The sequence below is a fragment of the Scyliorhinus torazame genome, chromosome 3 (genome assembly GCF_047496885.1).
Source record: "Scyliorhinus torazame isolate Kashiwa2021f chromosome 3, sScyTor2.1, whole genome shotgun sequence".
Taxonomy (NCBI): Eukaryota; Metazoa; Chordata; class Chondrichthyes; order Carcharhiniformes; family Scyliorhinidae; genus Scyliorhinus; species Scyliorhinus torazame.
The window spans coordinates 238,552,734-238,567,370 of NC_092709.1; the positions used below are offsets into that span (position 1 = coordinate 238,552,734).

The 14,637-nt window shown below is 50.3% G+C and overlaps 1 protein-coding gene across 1 annotated transcript in view; it reads right to left on the reverse strand.

The window, feature by feature from the left end:
• LOC140409417 (transmembrane protease serine 9-like) overlaps window positions 1-14,637 on the reverse strand; it is a 64,373-nt gene that overhangs the window by 24,654 nt on the left and 25,082 nt on the right. The window contains exon 6 of the mRNA XM_072497857.1: window positions 4,069-4,153. Within this exon, the coding sequence (XP_072353958.1) occupies window positions 4,069-4,153 (85 nt within the window). The remainder of the gene's footprint in view (window positions 1-4,068; window positions 4,154-14,637) is intronic.

Below are 14,637 nucleotides of genomic sequence, written 5' to 3' on the forward strand. Positions count from 1 at the left end.
TGTTTGTGGAATGGGCACTAATCAATTGCGCTAAATTGTCCTGGATGGTGTCAAGCTTTTTGAGTGTTGTTGGAGTTGTGCCCAACCAGGCAAGTATAGATTACTCCATCATACTCCTGACCGTGCCTTGTAGATGGCTTTGGGGAGTCTGGAGATTAATTACTTGCCACAGGCTTCACAGTTTCTGACCTGTTCTTGTAGCCACAGTATTTATATAGCTGGTCCAGTTCAGTTTCCAGTCAATGGTAACCCCCAGGATGTTGATCACGGGGGATTCAGTGATGATAATGCCACTGAATGTCAAAGGGTGAGGTCAGATTGTCTCTTGTTGGAGATGGACATTGCCTGACGCTTGTATGGCGTGAATGATATTTGCCATTTTTCAACACTGTCTGGATATTGACCTGGTCTTACTTAATCGTATGTTCTATGTTCTATTTGTGTGTGGACTGCTTCAGTACCTGCGGAGGTGCAGAAAGGGATGAACATTCTGTAGTGTAAAGGGCGGAGAGGGTCAAAAGTGCCTAAATTATGTTCAGGAAAAGTTTTGACAGCATTTTTTGTCCAGTCCAGCAAGAAAGAATACGCTGTTGCACCTGGTTCTTTGAAATGAGGTAGGTCAATTAGATCAAGTGTCAGTAGGAACATTTAGGAAACAGTGATCATTGTATTGTAATGTTTAGGATGATGATAGAAAAGGAAATTAGGCAGTCCAGAGTCAAAATAATTCACTGGGGGAGAGATGAATTCAATGGAACAAGAATGGTGCTGGGCCGGTTAGACTGGACTGAAAGATTGGCAATAAAAACCGCAGCTGACCAATGGGCTACCTTCAAAACAGTAATGGTGAACGGATATTTTTTGGACTGGAGGAAGGTTTGTAGTGCTGTTCCCCAGGAATCTGCATTGGGACCCTTTCTTTTCCTGATATATATTAATGATCTCGATCTTGGTGCGGAGTGGACAATTTTAAAGTTTGCGAATGACAAAAAAGTTGGAAGTATTGTAAACTGTAAGGAGGATAGTGTAGAACTTCAAATGGGCATAGACAAATTGGTGGATTGAGCAGATAGATGGCATATGTGGAAAAGTGTGAGGTGATGCATTTTAGTAGAAAGAACATGGCAAGACAATATAAAATAAGGGATAAAATACTTAAAAGGGTGCAGAAGCAGAGGGTCCTGGGTGTATATATGCCTAAATCATTGAAAGTGACAAGACAGGTAGAAAGAGCAGTTAATAAAGCATATAGTATTCTTGGCTTTATTCATAAGGGCATAGATTACAAGAGCAAGCAGGGGCGGCATGGTAGCATAGTGGTTAACACTTTGCTTCACAGCGCCAGGGACCCTGGCACAATTCCCGGCTTGGGTCTCTATCTGTGCGGAGTCTGCACATTCTCCCTGTGCCTACATGGGTTTCCTCCGGGTGCTCTGGTTTCCTCCCACAAATCTTGAAAGACGTGCTTATTTGGCGATTTGGATACTCTGAATTCTTCCTCAGTGTACCTGAACAGGTGGTGTAGTGTGGCGACTAGGGGATTTTCACAGTAACTTCGTTGCAGTGTTAATGTAAGCCTATTTTGACACTAATAAATATTATGTTATGCTGAATTTATACAAGACCTCAGACCTTAGATCTCAGCTGGAGTATTGTGTACTGTTCTGGGCGCCACACTATAGGAAGGATGTGAACACATTGGAGAAAGTGCAGAAGAAGTTTACAAGAATGGTTCTAGGGATGAGAAATTTCAGTTATGAGGGTAAATTGGAGAGGCTGGGACTGTTCTTTTTGGAGAGAAGAAGGCTAAGAGGAGATTTGATAGAGATGCTCAAAATCATGAGGAGGCTGGAGAGAGTAAATATGGAGAAATTGTTCCCATTCATAAAAGGATCAATAACAAGAGGGCACAGATTTAAAGTGATTTGCAAAAGAAGCTAATGTGATATGAGAAAAAAACTTTTCACAGCGAGAGTGGTTTGCGTGCCGAATGCACTGTCTGGAACTGTGGTGGAGGCAGATTCAATTGAGGTATTTAAAAGGGCATTAGATGATTGTTTGAATCGAAACCATGTGCAGGGGTACGGGGAAAAGGCAGGGGAATGGCACTAAGTCATGATGCTTGTTTGGAGAGCCGGTGTAAACACGATGGGCCGAATGGCCTCCTTCTGCACAGTAACGATTCTGTGAAGTCATTGAAGGTGGCAGGATAGTTGGTGGGAATATTTAATAAAGCATATAGCTTCCTGTTTTTTTCAATAGGAATATAGGGCGAAATTCTCCCCCAACGGCGCGATGTCCGCCGACTGGCGCCAAAAACGGCGCCAGACGGGCATCGCGCCTCCCAAAGGTGCGGAATGCTCCGCATCTTTGGGGGCTGAGCCCCAACATTGAGGGGCTAGGCCGGCGCCGGAGGGATTTCCGCCCTGCCAGCTGGCGGAAATGGCGTTTGTTGCCCCGCCAGCTGGCGGAAATGGCGTTTGTTGCCCCGCCAGCTGGCGCGGAAATGCGGCACATGCACGGGAGCATCAGCGGCCGCCGACAGTTTCCCGCGCATGCGCAGTGGGGAGAGTCTCTTCCGCCTCCGCCATGGTGGAGGCCGTGGCGGAGGCGGAAGGGCAAGAGTGCCCCCACGGCACAGGCCCGCCCGCAGATCGGTGGGCCCCGATCGTGGGCCAGGCCACCGTGGGGGCACCCCCCGGGGTCAGATCGCCCCCCCCAGGACCCCGGAGCCCGCCCACGCCGCCTGGTCCCGCCGGTAAATACCAGCTTTGATTTACGCCGGCGGGACTGGCAATTTCTGGGCGGGACTTCGGCCCATCTGGGCCGGAGAATTGAGCGGGGGGTCCCGCCAACTGGCGCGGCCCGATTCCCGCCCCCGCCCAATCTCCGGTACCGGAGACTTCGGCGGGGGCGGGATTCACGGGGGGGGGGGGGGGGGTCGGAGAATGACGCCCATAGAGTACAAGAGCAAGGAGGTTATGTTAACTAGTATAAGTCACTAGTTTGGCCTCAGCTTGTGTATTGTGTCCAGTTCTGGGTGCCCCATTTTAGATTCACAAGAATGGTTCCTGGGATGAGGAAATTAAGTGGTGAAGATAAGTTGGAGAGGTGAACCAGTTTTCCTTCGGGGAAAGAAGGCTGAGAGGAAATTTGGTGGAGGTGTTCAAAATCATGAGGGGCCTGGACAGAGCAACTAGGGAGAAAATGTTCCCACTCATTAAAGAATCTAGAACGAGAGAGCACAGATTTAAAGCAATTATTTTAAAAAGAGCAATAGTGAGATGAGGAAACGTTCAACGGAAACATTCACATGAGAATTAAACTGTTGTCTCAAAAGGAAGAATATGCAGGGTTACGGGGGGAAGGCAGGAGAATGACACTAGGTGAGTTGCTCATTCGGAGACCCAGTGCAGACATGACTGGCCAAATGGTCTTCTTCTGCAGCGTAACAATTCTGTGATTCTATGAATTGTATTGGAGTTTGTCACAATCAGTAAAATACAGTCATGGGAGAAACATTAATTACATTAGAATCAAATGCAAAACTCATAATTTTGATGATTTAATTAATTACCATTAACTTAAGTGTAGAATGGCCTAATCATCTACCAGAGGGATCTGGTCAGAGACTCTCTGAAAATTAGATGGAAATGTCGCAAGCTTACCTTCAAACTGATTGCAATTCTAATGCCTTAAGGTGGCCTCACGCTATCTGTTAAACTAGAAAGCACCTTCATGTTGCCGAATTTACACCAAAAAATAGAGCCGATTGTGCAGCAAAATAAAGACAAATGCTTAGATTAATGCAAAATGTCTCATGTAATTGGCCTTTTGCTGAAGCTGTTCGGTGCTTAGAAATATTAAACCAAACGTGCACAATATACGCATCTCCTTTTTAGAAATACTTCGCACATTATATAAATTAACCTGATTTCTGTTTTTCATTTTATTTGCAGTTTGCAGGTTAATGATAAATTTTCTATTGCCCAAAATTAAGTTTGCTGACAAATTTAAATAAATCCTCCAGTCAACATATAAAAGAGTAGAAACTCTGTGTTTACTCACAGTCTGATATGAGAAAGAAAGTGATTGCCACAGAGCTGAGCAGAGCCGGGAACATCATTTTCATCAATCTGTGTTTGTGTGAAGACTGAGGAAGTGAATATGTTTTCTACTTTTAAGCTTGTTTAGCGGAAGCGGTTAGACACGCATATTCTAATAACTGTCAACATTTCACCAAGATCAAGATTCCTTGAAATCTAATGCGTGCATTAAATATTAATCCAGAAACAAACCCAAAAATAAATTATATGTTAGGTATAATGCACATTTTACAGAAACATGAAGACGTTTTTCCAGTGTAAAATATGTAACTGATCTATTAACAAAGCTCTTAGAAAATTATAACTATTACAATCAATGTGTACATGCACAGTATAGGAACCCATCTCATTTGGGAAAAAATTGAGAAATATGTAACTAATACAGGATGAGCAGTGTCAATATAATAATAATCTTTATTAGTATCACATGTAGGCTTACATTTACACTGCAATGAAGTTACTCTGAAAATCCCCTTGTCGCCACACTCCGGCACCTGTTTGGGTACACTGAGGTAGAATTCAGAATGTCCAATTCACCTAACAGCACATTTTTCAGGACTTGTGGGAGGAAACTGGAGCACCCGGAGGAAACCCACACAGACACAGGGAGAACATGACACACAGACAGTGAACCAAGCCGGGAATGAAATCAGCTTCTCCCAGCTGACTGCACTAATATCTGCATTGTTACCAGTTTATCTGGGGAGCAATTCGATGGAAAGATTTAAAAATCCAGTTTTGGGTGCCTTTGTTGGGGAATCGAGACGGGCCCCTGGCACTGTGAAGCAACAATGCAGCCGCTGTGCTACCGAGTCAGATAATATGTTTTGATCTCTTACAGTTATGATTGCAGATTTGATTAGATTGGACTCTTACCACATGTGCCACAGTTCTGATGCTATATGTGTCCATTACAGATGTGATCTTCTTTATCTTGTCTTGTTTACTCCCTCTGCCCAATACCCACACTTTCCACAGTTCCCAGCTGCTTTCCAATATCCTAGTTCATAATTCCTCCCTTTCACTTCAAGGTTGAGTTCTTAATTTTTTGGGACTGTCTGGGCATAGAAGCAGTGTTGCAGATCCATTGTCCATTATAGAAACTGTCCAGTTTTAGTTTCCACACATTGCAACATCCGTTAGCCTCAATATGAACGGTATTCAAATCAACACCTCAGACAATTCAGCAAGATTGTGGAGAGGTGCTGTCAATGGTTCAGGTCAAGATAACCGTTCATTAGAGTTGATGAAAAGCCATCTTGACCTAAAACTCTCTTTCTCTCCACAGACCTGCTGAATATTTTGAGCATGTTTTTGTTTTTATTTCAGGTTAAGGGCATCTTTTTTTTGTTCCTTCAGCGCCTATTTGGGGCGGCACGGTAGCATTGTGGTTAGCACAGTTGCTTCACAGCTCCGGGGTCCCAGGTTCGATTCTGGCTTGGATCACTGTCTGTGCGGAGTCTGCCCATCCTCCCCGTGTGTGCGTGGGTTTCCTCCCGGTGCTCCGGTTTCCTCCCACAGTCCAAAGATGTGCAGGTTAGGTGGATTGGCCATGATAAATTGCCCATCGTGTCCAAAATTGCCCTTAGTGTTGTGTGGGGTTACTGGGTTATGGGGATTGGGTGAAGGTGTTGACCTTGGGAAGGGTGCTCTTTCCAAGAGCTGGTGCAGACTCGATGGGCCGAATGGCCTCCTTCTGCACTGTAAATTCTATGAAAATTCTATGGTTTGGAATGGAAGCAAAGGAAGCTCCATGAGAGAAAGGTAAATTGCTTGATGTTATTTTTGCACAGCTCCTTTTAGTTCAGGCATGTTTTCATTTTAATTTTTCTGAAAGAATTGTGGGGGAAATTCAATTTGCACCATCGAGAGCACAGCACCAATGATGGGTAAGATCGCCATTGCTCTCAGTTATTATACTGAGGTTCATTCCTGCTAAGATGGCAACATCAGGCAATGGGCTGCCCACATACGGATCAAACAGGCGACAAATGTACTAATCAACATGGCCTACCTTTTCATTTCCTTTCTCAGTGGAGCTCTTCTAATTAATGTCCCCCAAAGATTGAGAAGCGTTTTTCATGAGTAATAAGGTATATGAGATTATGAGTCAAGGTGTGTGTCCGGTTGCGGCTATGCAGAGCTAAGTCGCACGTTCGGCAGCTCCCGCTTGGAACGGACTTTTGGGCTCTTTTCAGGGCCCCCAACGGCATTTTTTCAACATTTCCCGGTGTGGGATGAAGATTGCAATATTCCCCCGACAGTGTATGGCTTGGACCAGGAGCGGGGGAACTAAAATCGTGGTGGTGAACCCAAAGAAAGTGCGAGGGAAGAAGAGCAAGATGGTGGCGGGCGGAGACCAGGCAGCGTGGAGGCAGTGGGCGGAGGAGCAACAGGAGGGTATCCAGCGCTGCTTCAGGGAGATCAAAGCGACCTGCTGGAGCCGATGAAGGCTTCTATTGACAAGCTGCTGGAGACCCAGACGGCCCAGGGGGTGGCAATCCGTGAGGTCCGACAAAAGATCTCCGGCAACGAGGACGAGATCTTAGGCCTTGCGGCAAAGGTGGAAGCGCACGAGGCGCTCCACAAGAAATGGCAGGAATGGTTCTAGGAGATGGAGGACCGGTCGAGGTGGAAGAATTTGCGGATTCTGGGCCTCCCGGAGGGGCTGGAGGGGTCGGACGTGGGGGCCTATGTGGTCACCATGTTAAACTCGCTGATGGGAGCGGGGTCCTTCCAAGGGCCCCTGGAGCTGGAAGGGGCCCATAGAGTGCTGGCGAGGAGGCCCAAGGCTAACGAGCCGCCGTGGGCGGTGCTGGTGCGGTTTCATCGGTTCGCTGATCGGGAGTGCGTGCTCAGGTGGGCCAAGAAAGAGAGGAGCAGCAGGTGGGAGAACGCGGAGGTTCGAATATACCAGGACTGGAGCGCGGAGGTGGCGAAGGAGAGGGCCGGGTACAACCGGGCGAAGGCGGTGCTGCACAGGAAGGGGGTGAAGTTTGGCATGCTGCAGCCGGCGCGTCTGTGGGTCACCTACAAGGACCGGCACCATTATTTTGAGTCCCCGGAGGAGGCGTGGGCCTTTGTTCAGGCCGAGAAGCTGGACACAAACTGAGGGTCGGCATGGGTGGTCGGGGATTGCTGTTGGTGTGTTACATTTTGAGGGGGGATTCTTTGCTCTTGTTTCTTTTTGGTTTGGTGTGGGTGGTTAGGGTGGGTTGGGCACTGTTTTGGTTGGGTCTGTCAGGTGGGCTCTTGGAGGGAGGTAAGTAAATGGAGTAGGGGTTGACGGCCGGTAGGGAGGATGGGGCCCCGCGGGGGAGGGGGAGGCCCGAGTCGGGGGTGAGGGGACTGGGCCTGTAAAAGGAGCTGCGTCAGAGGTGGCGGGGCCGGGCAGGTGGAAAGCGTGGACTTTTTCCCGCGCTGAAGGCTGGAGGGGGCGGGGCCGGGGCGGGGAAGCGATGGTTGTTTCCCACGCTTGGGATGGAAGGGGGAGGCGGAGAGCTTGCTGATGGGTAATGGAGGAGGAGGGTATGTCCCACAATGGGAGGAGTCGTAGGAGAGGCCTGAGTGGCCGGGATCAGCAGGAGTCAGCTGACTTGCAGGAGTGCAATGGGGGGAGCAAAGCAGCTAGGAGGGATCCTAGCTGGGCGGGGGGGCGGGGGGGACCGGGTTGCTGCTGGTATGGTCAAGGTGAGCTGGAGTGAGTAGAGGGGCTCGGGACGGGGGTCTGCGCCGCGGGGAATGGGCCGGGCGTGGGGTGCGGGCGCGTGGCTGGCCGAGGAGGGGTAATGGCGAGTCGGCGGGGGAGGGGGGGCAGGTAGCCCCCTGATCCGGCTGATAACCTGGAATGTAAGGGGCCTGAACGGGCCGGTCAAGCGGGCCCGGGTGTTCGCGCACCTGAAGGGGCTGAACGCGGGTGTGGTCATGCTCCAGGAGACACATCTGAAGGTGGCAGACCAGGTAAGATTGAGGAAAGGTAGGTCAGGTGTTTCATTCGGGGCTGGATGCCAAAAATCGGGGGGTGGCAATCTTGGTGGGAAAGAGGGTGTCGTTCGAGGCGTCGAGCATTGTGGCAGTCAATGGCGGCAGGTACGTAATGGTAAGTGGTAAGCTGCAAGGGGAGAGAGGGTGGTGCTGGTCAATGTGTCTGCCCCGAACTGGGACAATGCGGATTTTATGCGGCGCATGTTGGGTCGGATCCTGGACTTGGAAGTGGGGGGGGCCTTATAATGGGGTGGGGGGGAAGGACTTTAACACGGTGTTGGATCCGGCACTGGATCGCTCCAGGTCTAGGACGGGTAGGAAGCCGGCCGCGGTTAAAGTGCTGAGAGGGTTAATGGACCAGATGGGAGGGGTGGACCCTTGGAGATTTGCAAGGCCGGGGGCTAGGGAATTTTCATCCTTCTCACATGTTCATAAGGCTTATTCCCGGATCGACTTTTTTATTATGAGTAGGGTGCTGATAGCGAGAGTAGAGGATACTGAGTCCTCGGCGATAGCCATTTCGGATCACGCCCCGCATTGGGTGGACCTAGAGCTGGAGGAGGAGAGGGACCAGCGCCCGTTGTGGCGCTTGGAGGTGGGGCTGTTGGCGGACGAGGAGGTGAGTGAGCGCGTCTGAGGAAGCATAGAAAGATATCTGGAGGCCAATGATAACGGGGAGGTCCAAGTGGGGATGGTATGGGAGGCGCTGAAGGCGTGGTTAGGGGAGAGCTGATCTCCATTAGGGCCCACAAGGAGAGGAGAGAGCAGAGGGAGAGGGAGAGGCTGGTGGGGGAGATGGTGAGGTATGCGGAGGTGCCTGAGGAGGGACTGTTGAGGGAGAGGCGTAGCCTCCAGGCCGAATTCGACCTGTTGACCACCAGGAAGGTGGAGGCACAGTGGAGGAAGGCCCAGGGGGCAATTTATGAGTATGGGGAAAAGGCAAGTCGGATGCTGGCGCATCAGCTTCGGAAGCGGGACGCGGCTAGGGAGATCGGGGGAGTTAAGGATAGGGGAGGGAGTGTGGTGCGGAGTGGGATTGGCATCAATGGGGTCTTCAGGGACTTTTATGAGGAACTGTATCGGTCCAAGCCCCCACTGGAGGAGGGAGGGATGGGCCGCTTTCTGGACCAATTGGGGTTTCCGAAGGTGGAGGAGGGACTGGTGGCTGGATTGGGGGCCCCGATTGGGCTGGAGGAGCTGGCCAAAGGGATAGGGAGCATGCAGGCGGGGAAGGCACCGGGGCCGGGCGGTTTCCCGGTCGAATTCTACAAGAAATATGTGGACCTGTTGGGCCCGTTGCTAGTTAGGACCTTCAATGAGGCAAGAGAGCCTTGCCCCCGACGATGTCCCGGGCACTGATCTCCTTTATCCTGAAGCGGGACAAGGATCCCCTGCAGTGTGGGTCTTACAGGCCGATTTTGTTGTTAAACGTAGATGCCAAGGTGCTGGTGAAGGTCTTAGCCACATTGTGTGCCGCAGGTGATCCACGAAGACCAGACGGGGTTCGTGAAGGGGCGGCAGTTGAACGCGAATGTGCGGAGGCTTCTGTACGTTATGATGCCAGCGAGGGAGGGGGAGGCGGAGATAGTGGTGGCGATGGACGCTGAGAAGGCTTTTGATAGGGTAGAGTGGGGGTACCTGTGGGAGGTGCTGAAGAGGTTTGGGTTTGGAGAGGGGTTTGTCAGGTGGGTTAGGCTGCTGTACGAGGTCCCGATGGCGAGTGTGGCCATGAACAAGAGGAGGTCCGAGTACTTTCGGTTGCATCGAGGGACGAGGCAGGGATGTTCCCTGTCCCCCCTGCTCTTCGCACTGGCGATTAATCCCCTGGCTATGGCACTGAGGGAGTCGAGGAACTGGAGGGGGTTGGTGCGGGGTGGGGAGGAGCATAGGGTGTCGCTCTATGCGGACGACTTGCTGCTATATGTGGCGGACCCGGTGGGAGGAATGCCAGAGGTAATGAGGATCCTCACTGAGTTCGGGGATTTCTCAGGGTACAAGCTCAACGTGGGGAAGAGCGAGTTGTTCGTGGTTCACCCAGGGGACCAGGAGAGGGGGATTGGTGAGCTCCCACTAAAAAGGGCGGAGAGGACCTTCAGGTATTTGGGGGTCCAGGTGGCCAGGAGCTGGGGGGCCCTGCATAGGCTTAACTTTACAAGGCTGGTGGAGCAAATGGAAGAGGAGTTCAAGAGGTGGGACGCGTTGCTGCTGTCCCTGGCGGGTAGGGTGCAGTCAGTTAAGATGACGGTGCTCCCAAGGTTTTTGTTCCTGTTCCAGTGCCTCCCCATTTTTATCCCGAAGGCCTTCTTTAGGCAGGTCAACAGGAGCATAGCGGAGTAGGGATGGGGGGGCGGGCGGGCGCTGGTACTGCCCAACCTCTGTGGGTACTACTGGGCCGCCAATGCGGCGATGATGCGCAAGTGGGTGATGGAGGAACCTGCATGGAAGAGGCTGGAGACGGCGTCTAGTGAGGGTACGAGTCTGGAGGCACTGGCAACGGCACCGTGGAGTTGAAAGGTAAGTGGGAGGAGGAGTTGGGAGAGGAGATCGAGGAGGGGACATGGGCAGATGCCCTTGGGAGGATGAACTCTTCCTCTTCGTGCGCGAGGCTCAGCCTCACACAGTTTAAGGTGCTGCACAGGGCACACATGACTGGGACAAGGATGAGCCGGTTCTTTGGGGGTGAGGACAGGTGTGTTAGGTGCTCAGGGAGCCCAGCAAATCACACCCATATGTTCTGGGCATGCCCAGCGCTGGAGGAATTTTGGAAGGGCGTAGCGAGGACGGTGGCGGGGGTGGTAGGATCCAGGGTCAAACCGGGCTGGGGGCTCACAATATTTGGGGTTGCAGAGGAGCCAGGAGTGCAGGAGGCGAAAGAGGCCGGTATTCTGGCCTTTGCGTCCCTGGTAGCCCGGCGAAGGATTCTTCTTCAGTGGAAGGATGCGAGGCCCCCAAGCGTGGAATCCTGGATCAACGATATGGCGGGGTTTATTTCATTGGAGATGGTGAAATTTGCCTTAACGGGATCGGTACAAGGGTTCTTCAGGCGGTGGCAACCGTTCTTGGACTTCCTGGCAGAACGGTAGACAATGGTCAGCAGCAGCAGCAACCGGGGGGGGGGGGGGTGGGGGGGGGGGGGTTAGAGGGGGGGGGTTTCTATTTTATTTTTGTCTGTCCACACTGGGGGATCTGAGGGGGTGTATATATTTGCTATGTTTGCTTTGTGTTAATTCGGGGTGATAATTCATTATTTATGTATAGGGGGGGGGAGCGGGGCACGGGGGTTGTTTTATTTTGTTCTATATTTAATTCTATTTGGTTCCTTTTTCAGTCAGTTGTTGATGTTTTGTGAAAACCTCAATAAAAATTATTTTTTAAAAAAAAATGAGTCAAGGGGTGTAATAAATGAACATTTATATTAGGTCCTTACTTTATAGGAAAGAAGAGGACACTTCACATTTCATCTGATGCCATTGAACTTCTCATTTACCTTTAAGCATGGTGAATCGTAGAAATTGCAGCAGATTAACTCTATCCAGCTTGTACATGACATTTGTTTTTCTTTATTCTTTGATGAGCTGTGGGCAAGGCCAGCATTTGTTGTCCATCGCTTATTGCCCTTGAGCTGAGTGGCTTGCTAAGTTGTTGAGGAGGATTATTAAGAATCAACCTCATTTCTATGGTTCTGAGTTAGATTTCCTTCCCTAAAGAACATTAAGGAATCAGATGGGCTTTTACAGCAGTCGATGATAGTTTCATAGCCAACATTACTGAGGTTAGTTTCAAATTCCAGGGGTGCGATTCAGCGACTCCATTGCCTCTGGCATGGAGCTTGGTGCAACGGATGAATCGCACGTGAGCCGCAAATCAGGATCTGTGGCGGGCGCTGGGCCGATCATGAGTCATCCGACTTGCTCCGCCTGGCACAATCTGGATCTCCCTCAGATTCAGATCTGAATATTTAAATGAGCCTGGCAAACTTGGCACTGCCAGCCTGGCACACTGACAGTGCCACCCAGTCCCCCTGGAAGTCCCATCCTGGCACTAGCAAGGTACCCGGTTCCCAATTGCCACGTTGGCACTACCAGTGGTCGGGCCGAGGTGGGGGGGGGCCTTGCCAAGTAGAGGGAGGGTGAGGAGGGGTCGTTCCTGGGGGCCTTCCTAAGGTTGGAAGGTGAGGGGGTCAATAAAGTGGGGATGGGAAATGCCTGAAAGAGGGTGGGGGAAATCGGGGCTGCCGGACAAAATGGCGCTCCGAAGTTCGGCAGCAGGAAATCACTCCCCGAGGCCAAAACAAAATGGCAAAGTGCCGACAAATAGCGAGATGTTTCTCGGTGCTGTAGCCACCGAGATTCACCGCACTAAACACGCCTGCCGGCAGACTTAGTTTGAAGTCCACTGAATCGCATCCAAATTTATCAATTTAATTCAAATTCAAATCCCTTTGGTGCCATACAGGGTCACCCTTCTTTGTTAACCATTTCGTAGCGACATCACGAATTGTGCAGTCACAATGTTGGGGGTATACTACAGGCCTCCCAACAGCCAGCGGGAGATAGAGGAGCAGATAGGTAGACAGATTTTGGAAAAGAGTAAAAACAACAGGGTTGTGGTGATGGGAGACTTCAACTTCCCCAATATTGACTGGGACTCACTTAGTGCCAGGGGCTTAGACGGGGCAGAGTTTGTAAGGAGCATCCAGGAGGGCTTCTTAAAACAATATGTAAACAGTCCAACTAGGGAAGAGGCGGTACTGGACCTGGTATTGGGGAATGAGCCCGGCCAGGTGGTAGATGTTTCAGTAGGGGAGCATTTCGGTAACAGTGACCACAATTCAGTAAGTTTTAAAGTACTGGTGGACAAGGATAAGAGTGGTCCGAGGATGAATGTGCTAAATTGGGGGAAGGCTAATTATAACAATATTAGGCGGGAACTGAAGAACATAGATTGGGGGCGGATGTTTGAGGGCAAATCAACATCTGACATGTGGGAGGCTTTCAAGTGTCAGTTGATAGGAATACAGGACAGGCATGTTCCTGTGAGGAAGAAAGACAAATACGGCAATTTTCGGGAACCTTGGATGACGAATGATATTGTAGGCCTCGTCAAAAAGAAAAAGGAGGCATTTGTCAGGGCTAAAAGGCTGGGAACAGACGAAGCCTGTGTGGCATATAAGGAAAGTAGGAAGGAACTTAAGCAGGGAGTCAGGAGGGCTAGAAGGGGTCATGAAAAGTCATTGGCAAATAGGGTTAAGGAAAATCCCAAGGCTTTTTACACTTACATAAAAAGCAAGAGGGTAGCCAGGGAAAGGGTTGGCCCACTGAAGGATAGGCAAGGGAATCTATGTGTGGAGCCAGAGGAAATGGGCGAGGTACTAAATGAATACTTTGCATCAGTATTCACCAAAGAGAAGGAATTGGTAGATGTTGAGTCTGGAGAAGGGTGTGTAGATAGCCTGGGTCACATTGTGATCCAAAAAGACGAGGTGTTGGGTGTCTTAAAAAATATTAAGGTAGATAAGTCCCCAGGGCCGGATGGGATCTACCCCAGAATACTGAAGGAGGCTGGAGAGGAAATTGCTGAGGCCTTGACAGAAATCTTTGGATCCTCGCTGTCTTCAGGGGATGTCCCGGAGGACTGGAGAATAGCCAATGTTGTTCCTCTGTTTAAGAAGGGTGGCAGGGATAATCCCGGGAACTACAGGCCGGTGAGCCTTACTTCAGTGGTAGGGAAATTACTGGAGAGAATTCTTCGAGACAGGATCTACTCCCATTTGGAAGCAAATGGACGCATTAGTGAGAGGCAGCACGGTTTTGTGAAGGGGAGGTCGTGTCTCACTAACTTGATAGAGTTTTTCGAGGAGGTCACTAAGATGATTGATGCAGGTAGGGCAGTAGATGTTGTCTATATGGACTTCAGTAAGGCCTTTGACAAGGTCCCTCATGGTAGACTAGTACAAAAGGTGAAGTCACACGGGATCAGGGGTGAACTGGCAAGGTGGATACAGAACTGGCTAGGCCATAGAAGGCAGAGGGTAGCAATGGAGGGATGCTTTTCTAATTGGAGGGCTGTGACCAGTGGTGTTCCACAGGGATCAGTGCTGGGACCTTTGCTCTTTGTAGTATATATAAATGATTTGGAGGAAAATGTAACTGGTCTGATTAGTAAGTTTGCAGACGACACAAAGGTTGGTGGAATTGCGGATAGCGATGAGGACTGTCTGAGGATACAGCAGGATTTAGATTGTCTGGAGACTTGGGCGGAGAGATGGCAGATGGAGTTTAATCCGGACAAATGTGAGGTAATGCATTTTGGAAGGGCTAATGCAGGTAGGGAATATACAGTGAATGGTAGAACCCTCAAGAGTATTGAAAGTCAAAGAGATCTAGGAGTACAGGTCCACAGATCACTGAAAGGGGCTACACAGGTGGAGAAGGTAGTCAAGAAGGCATACGGCATGCTTGCCTTCATTGGCCGGGGCATTGAGTATAAGAATTGGCAAGTCATGTTGCAGCTGTATAGAACCTTAGTTAGGCCACACTTGGAGTAT